We start from the raw sequence: 8,096 nt of genomic DNA, 5'->3' as shown, positions 1-8,096 counted from the left end.
AGGCACCGGCAACGATCTCGCTCGAAAAACCTCATGTGTCACCCGCACAAGAGCCGGTCCAGGGGCACCGGCAACGATCTCGCTCAAAAGATTTCATGTGTCGTCCGCACATGAGCCAGTCCAGGGGCACCGGCAACGATCTCGCTCGAAAGATTTCATGTGTCGCCCGCACATGAGCCAGTCCAGGGGCACTGGCAACGATCCCGCTCAAAACATTTCATGTGTCACCAGCACAAGAGCCAGTCCAGGGTCACTGGCAACGATCTCGCTCGAATATGAATTACAAAAAGGAAGACCGAAACTGAATAGAAGAATAGAATCAAAGGATTTAAGATTCTAATTAAATTTTTAAAAATATACTAGACTACCCGTGACCCGTTGGATCACCTGGAAAGTCTGAGTTTCCCAGCAACAGAGTTTTGTTTCATGGGTTTTTTTTCTTCTTTTCCAGGTTATTTCGCATGCTTTCAATGAATGTGACATTGAAATCATGCGTAAACGGTTTCTTTCCCCAGAAAAGAAAAAGATTTGGCTGCTATTTCTTGCACGCCCTGCTACCACATAACAAGTATTTCGGGTCCTTTATTGCAAATAGCTGTTACGAACCAGCAGGGTATGCTAGAAATAGCAGCCAAATCTTTGGAGCTGAGATACGTTGAATGCACTCAAAAATTTTTTGCAACAGTATTCCCTTGGGACAATCTTTTGCTTTGAGGCTCAGAACTGTCATCCGGATCAGTTGGTTTTGTTTGTTAATTTTCGTAAATGTTTTTTATTTATTTACTTTTGTTTTGAAGTGAAAGCGAGGAGAAAGTGCCAGATGTTTGAATGTGTATATGAAATGGACGTAAGAGAGAGAGAGAGAGAGAGAGAGAGAGAGAGAGAGAGAGAGAGAGAGAGAGAGAGTTTCACTTACACATACATGAGAACACACATTCACTCACTCTCTGACACACACATGCACACGTAAATACAAAAAAGATATATGCATATGTACTGATGTATGTACATATACATGACAACACACCCCATTCAATCACTCTCTCTCTCTCTCTCTCTTTCACACACACACACATCCATACATCTTTCACTTTCTCCTTTCTTTCACTTTAAAACAAAATTAAATAAATAAAAATTTGATACAGAAATTAACGAACTTCAGAAGATAAGCAAAAGATCGCCATTCACTTGAAAATAATTAAAAAAAAAACATTGTCTGTTTAAAGAAAGTTAAAATATAAATACTTACTGGGCAAAAGTAAAGAATATGTAAATTTGGTGGTTAGGGTTAGGGTTTTTGTTATGCCGAAAATGGGTGGTGTACATATTCTTTACCTCTGCCACTTAGTGTACAAACAACTTACATTTTTGAAATCACATTCAGTTGAAAGTATTTCTAAATGATTAAAATATTGTGTATGTCAAAATGTCACCTTTTTTTTTTCTTAGAAAGCATGAAGATTATGTGTGTGTGTATATGTCACAGATAGCAAACGAGTGTTTGTGTTGATTGACACGCCATGACATTCATTATGTGTATGTGTGTTGACGTCACAGAAGCGATGTTTTATTTTTCGTCAAGAAATAACAAACAAAAATTGTGTTTAACTGTTTTCCTTAACAAATAGAGTCCCAAAGATCACAAAAATGTGTACTGCACTGCCAAAGGTAAGTGTGAAAATAAATATGCAAAAAAAATTTTGAAAAATATACTATTTCTGAGATATTTCGAGTACACACAAACATCTCTAGAGTTTTAGTTTTATCAAAATATCTTAAGTTTCTCTTTAATAAGTAAAATATCTATTAATATACAGTCAGTACTTTTTCTAACGACAATGTACAAATTTTTAGCACATTGCTGATCTGCAAACCAACGACAATGTGTCCTTGTGTTATTCAACCTGCTAGAAATAGCAGCCAGATCATACCATACTATCTTAAAAATTGCAAAGATTCATACACATTGAATAATATACTTCTAGATATGGGAAAGGTTGTAGGGAAAGATGGGATAGTCACAGCTAGAAAACCTGAGATCATGAGTCTGTTTGACTATGGTTGATCTGGAGCTAAAACAGCAACAAAAATTATTGCTTATGCTTTGATAAAATAGCCATAAATCTTTCAAAATAGTTTAATATGGCTAAAAATAACCTAAGTAATCAAAATGTAAATATTTTTTTTATCAGTTGGCAAATACCAGCACTGATTAGCAAACAATTTGTTTGCCGGTGACTTGTTCAGGATAAAAGGTTTGGACACTTCTGATTGATGAGACACATGTCAAAACTCTAATGTGGTAGAATTCCTTGCACTGAGCGTGTTATGAACACACTGCCATTGTAAATGAGAGTTGTTTTCGTGTGACATACACAAAACTGACAAGCATATTAATATCTGCTGGGATGTATTAAGAATATGCAAGCCATTGTTTCAGATCTTACTTTTCACAGTGCAAATAATGATTTAAAAAACAAAATATTTAAAAAAAGTTATTTCTTCATTTGAAACAAGTTTATGGGACTTATAAAATATACATCCTTCCAGTGAGACAGGCTTATTGATCAAATGTTTATGTCTGTTTTTTGAACTTTCAATGTTAGCATGTTTATTAAAAAGCTAAAAAGGTTCCATAGATAAATAAAGGTTTCTCATTAAGCACTACATACAGTCTAATTAATTAATTTGCATGCAGGTACACTTTGGATTTCAGAGTTTCTTCTGGCCTCATCCCAGCTGAGCAGTGATTGCCAAGTCTGTGGTTATCTGATCCACTTAAAGCTATAATGAAAATGCTGGAACACAGCTGCACAATCCAGACTGGGAATGTTGCTTCATGATACCACAGCAACATATTAACTTCTTGCTTTCACTGTGCTATCATAATTTGTGTAGTGATTTGCAGGAATATGAAACTCCTCAATCCAAAATAAGGCCTTCTTAACATCCCAATAAAAATGCTGTTTTTTTTTTCAATATAGTTATTGGATTACTCAGACACCAGAACAGTCTTCTGATGTATTTGAATAATGTGATTCTACTGCAATCATTGCTAATACTTCCATATATATAGAAATAGCATGAAAGCAGGCTGAATATCTTGTACTGACTGCATCACTGCACCCTATAAGAGAGGACCGCAGGGCAATTTTTCAGACAATTCTTTGTACATCATAGAACAGTTTATGTAATATTGAAAATTGCTACTAAACATCTTATCTAAAAACTTATATAAATGCCCACTTTTCAACTTGTTCAATCCATAGAGAAAAAAAATGCCTTCATACTATGATTGTCAATATGATTACTGTAGAAACTTGTTTAATTGTGACCTACAATTTATATTAAAATGATGCTTTTTTTTCTAAGCTATATTTATTAACATCACAATATTTTCTAAGATTAGGATTTTATATCAATCAATGTCACAATCTCTCAGATAATTAACACCATGAAACATATTTTACTTAGTGGAAATAAAACACATCAAAACTTACATTTTGATCTGAAGTAATGAGGCGGAATGCTTCAGTGACTTGCTTGGCTGTAGCTCCACCTCCCACATCTAGGAAATTAGCTGGGTTTCCTCCATGAAGTTTGATTATGTCCATTGTTGCCATTGCCAAGCCAGCACCATTTACTGAAAGAAAACAATAAATTTAGGATATTCTAAAGAGTATCATTAACAAACTGTTTTCCTACAAATCCAAAAAGCTCTTCCTAGAGTTAAAGAATGTTAATACAATTTGATTAATTTGAGATATTCAAATATTTAGTTTTAATACAGGCATGGCTGTCTGGTAAGAAACATGCTTCCCAACCACATGGTTCCAGGTTCAGCCCTACTGCATGGCACCTTGGGCAAGTGTCTTCTATGGCCTAGAGCCAACCAAAGCTTTGTGAACAGATTTGGTAAATGGAAACTGAAAGAAGCTTGTGTGTGTGCATGTCTCTCACTCGACAACTGGTGTTGGTGTGTTTATGTCCCTGTAACTTAGTAGTTCAGTAAAAGAGACCAATAGAATAAGTACCAGGCTTTTAAAAAACAATAAATACTGGAATTGATTCATTTGACTAAAAATTCTTCAAGGTGGTGTCCCAGCATGGCTGCAGTCTAATGATTGAAACAAATAAAATAATAAGAATAAAAGAATGGGGGAAACAGATAAAATTACATTGGGATCTTGTCACTTGTTATCAACATTGCACTGATTTAAGGTAATAGTAAAAAAAACTGCAGTAACTCTTTCAAAATGGTTGCAGAAAATATAATTAGTTATTAGTTTGTGATTATATGTTCTAGTGTTTCCCCCCATGAGGTCTGATATGTAAATTAAAAAATCCAAACTTACCCAAACACCCTATACTGCCATCCAATCCAATGTAGTTTAGATCAGCATCAGCAGCCTGATGATCACGTGGATCTTCTTGTGACCAATCTTTCCATGCAAAAATATCTTTTTGGCGGTGGGCAGCATTGTCATCAAAATTTAGTTTACAGTCCATACAATATACTGGAAAAAGCAAAAATACATTTTTAAAAGAGCTTTATATAAATAGCATAGTAAGACAACAGGGTAATGCCATTAGTAGGAGTTAGGAAGATAAAGAAGGTAGGCAATTCTCTAAGAAGATACATGGTCTGGTGGTGTTGGTGAGGGGATGGGGGTGGCAAGCAAGGATAATGTGCTGGTGTATTCTCTAAAGAGATACGTGGCCTTGGTGGAGGCAATCAACCTGAAAATCACGAAAGTACACTTCATTAGGAAAACACCCAGCCTTAACTGCTGGAATGAGTATATCTATACATCTACTGCTTCTAGAACCTTTAACCAGCACCAGCAATGACCACCACAAGAAAAAAAAAAAAGCATAAGAACATCTGATGAAGGATCTTTGATCTGAAAGCACTCACGTGATTAAACCTAACAACTAGCAACAAGGATCACCCAAGAGACACCAGCAAATTATCCTTTATATCAAGTTTATCATTTTAATAATTCTCATGTGCTTACAATTCTCCATGTGCTTACAATTCTCCAAACTATAATCTATAGCAGAATACAAAAAAAGTTAGGCTTATGTAAGTGGCTTTAAAGATGATTTGTTATGGCTGTATATGAAAGGATTTATAAAAGCTAGTGACTCTGCACTGGTAAAATTGGCAGAGCGTCAGATAAATGCCTTACAATATTTAGGTAAATCTCTATATGTCCTGAAACTAGATCTAGTCAAGATTAGCTTTGTTTTTCATATTTCCAAGATCAGTAAAATAAGTACCAGTGAAGAACTGGGTTGATTATACTGTACCCTGCAAAATTTAAGCTATAGTGCCAATTTTAGAAATAAATATTTTACCATATTTTCCAGTATACAGTGTAAACATTCCTCAAAACATCACTATCTTTCCAAATTCTGCTGTATTTCACATGGAATTTTTGATCCTCCAAAGTTGTCTTGGTGGTTAAGTTGGCCTACCTTTTTTTTGGCAGTAAATTTCAATTTGAAAAATTTGACTTATATGCTGGGAGATACAACAGTCAAATTAGATTATTAAATACAGAGAAATTTCTACCACTCCCAAACAAATATAAATGAAGATGGATAGCATAGCTGTGAACCTGATATGTTGGAAGTACTGTCATATTGTTAGTCTATGTCGTATACTTTATAAGTTACCTTGAGAAAATGTAATTATACTTTACCATCTCCATTAGAATCTTCTGATAGAGGGTTGATTTCAACCATGGTTGCATCATACTTAATAAACACATTGTACAATTTCTGCATAATATCAACAACCTAAAATGAAACAGATTAAATTCATATAATTTAAAGGGGGAAAAAATGCTTTTAGTCAAAGATACTATTGAAAAACAGTAGTAATAACTTCCAAAATGTAATATTATATATCTTTTGTCTTTTACTGGTTTCAGTCATTAGACTGTGGGCATGATGGGACAGTCTTAGATTTTTAGTCAAATGATCTCAGTACTTATTTTTTTAAGCCTGGTACTTATTTTATTGGTATCTTTTGTTGAAACCCTAACTTATGGGGATGCAAACACACCAACACTGGTTGTCAAGTGATGGTGGTGGGGACAAACACAGATAGATATATATACAGGAGTTTTTTTTCAGTTTCTATCTACCAAATCAACTCACAAAGCTTTGGTTGGCCTGAGGCCAAAGTAGAAGACAATTGCCCAAGGTGCAGTCAGACTGAACGTAGAGCCCAGTGGTTGGGAAGCAAGCTTCTTACCATACAGCCATGCCTGCACCTATATATATATAGAGTAAATCCCCAAAAAACAACAACGCAAGGACGTGGTACATGTAATGTATTAGCAGATGATCATGGAAGGAAAGAACGATGGTTTAACGTTTCGAGCAGACGCTCTTCTTCAGAAACAGAGGAAAGTCCAATAGAAAGGAAGACGGAGGAAGAAAATTGCCAATGATTCACATGTGGTTACATTTTGAAATGACCGGAAGGGAATGGGTGAAGAAAAAGTTCTTTCTAAGACAGGAGAGTGTAAGAGGAGGTATGTGTGGGTATGCGCGTGCATGCAAGTCTGTGTGCATGTAATAGCACGTGTATGTGTTGTGTGTGTGGTTTTGGCTGTTTATATGTGTATGTGTGAGTGAACTTTGTGTCGTTTAATATTGTAGGAAGAATTTAGTAGCAGGAGTAGCAGTCTTTTGTGTAGTTGTGTGTCTCTTCACATGTGCGTAGGGGAATGGTCAGTAGAAAGGTGTTCAACTGGCAGTTTGAAGTAATGTGTGTGTATGTACATGTGCGCATGTATGTATATGTTGTGTGTGTGCATTTTGTGGTTTTGTGTGTAGTGTGTGCGTGCGTGTGCATGTATATGGGTTTGTATCTGTGAAGTATATGTGCGTTCCTCTGTGTGTGTATGTGCATGTGTATATGCCCATGTATGTGTAATTGTGTGCATGTATGTATCAGTGCATGTTGTGTATGTGGGAGATATGTGTGTGTGAACGAGGGGTTGTGTGTGGAGGTATATGTGTGTTTTTGTGCATGTGTATGTATGTGGATGTAGTTGTGTGTACGTGTGTGCATGTATGTGTGTGTTAGGTATGTGTACATTCCTGTGCATGTGTATGTATGTGTGTGTGCATATATATATATATATATATATATATATATATATATATTTATGTATGTATGTATGTATGTATATAGATTAAAATCAGAAATGAAGAGACAAATGGTTTGGCAAGATTTAACAAGGACTTTTAATTTAGCCATATAATAAAAAGGTGTACATAGTCTCTAGCAGCAGTTTCTAGAATATCTCATCAGTTAAAGATCATGTCGAGTGAAGAATCCATAGGCCAAGTATTGTCATCGAAGAGGAAGAGGTTAAACAGATATAGCAATGGAGGGACATAACTCATCAATATTATTGTAGTGCATTTTGTCTAAAAAGGGAGGAGCAATACAATTAGGATACATATTCATTAGGTAAATCCATGAACAAATGAAAAGAATTCTAATTGGTACATCCACAATAGCTCTATTTCCCCTCTTTTCCTTTATTTGCACACCCAAAATATAACTAGTATAATTTTCCTCAGTTGCAATACCATATTTAATAGAATACCATTAGGCCTCAAACTTCTGTTTATTTCCAGCACTACCCTGTCCCTACCCAACCTGCAGGCCTGACATCTGTTTTTATTCATTCCTTATCTATTTGTCTTTGCAATCACACCCGCTAACCTCTCCGGTCAAGAGTATCCCTCGCTCTACCAATATATATATATATATATAGCCTTGTTTGTGGCAGATGTTCAGGTGCAATAAAGACTGCAAACAAACAGGAAACAACTTCTATCTCATTCCAGGGTGAAAAACTAGAGGTAGTCGATAGCTTCCGCTATCTGGGCGACCAAGTTAGTAGTGGGGGTGGGTGCGCTGAAAGTGTAGCTGCTAGAATAAGAATAGCCTGGGCAAAGTTTAGAGAGCTCTTACCCCTGCTGGCGACAAAGGGACTCTCACTCAGAGTAAAAGGCAGACTGTATGACGCATGCGTACGAACAACCATGCTACATGGCAGTGAAAC

The 8,096-nt window shown here is 35.9% G+C and overlaps 1 protein-coding gene across 1 annotated transcript in view; it reads right to left on the bottom strand.

The window, feature by feature from the left end:
* Window positions 1–8,096, bottom strand: part of LOC106882163 (succinate--CoA ligase [ADP-forming] subunit beta, mitochondrial) — a 43,276-nt gene that overhangs the window by 5,498 nt on the left and 29,682 nt on the right. Inside the window, exons 6-8 of the mRNA XM_014932742.2 lie at window positions 5,709–5,805; window positions 4,356–4,517; window positions 3,501–3,643 (exon numbers count right to left, since the gene is read on the bottom strand). Of these exons, the coding sequence (XP_014788228.1) occupies window positions 3,501–3,643; window positions 4,356–4,517; window positions 5,709–5,805 (402 nt within the window). The remainder of the gene's footprint in view (window positions 1–3,500; window positions 3,644–4,355; window positions 4,518–5,708; window positions 5,806–8,096) is intronic.

The sequence above is a fragment of the Octopus bimaculoides genome, chromosome 3 (genome assembly GCF_001194135.2).
Source record: "Octopus bimaculoides isolate UCB-OBI-ISO-001 chromosome 3, ASM119413v2, whole genome shotgun sequence".
NCBI classification, from domain to species: domain Eukaryota; kingdom Metazoa; phylum Mollusca; class Cephalopoda; order Octopoda; family Octopodidae; genus Octopus; species Octopus bimaculoides.
The sequence above is the reverse complement of the archived record's forward strand: the minus strand, read 5'-3'. Positions and strand labels throughout refer to the sequence as shown.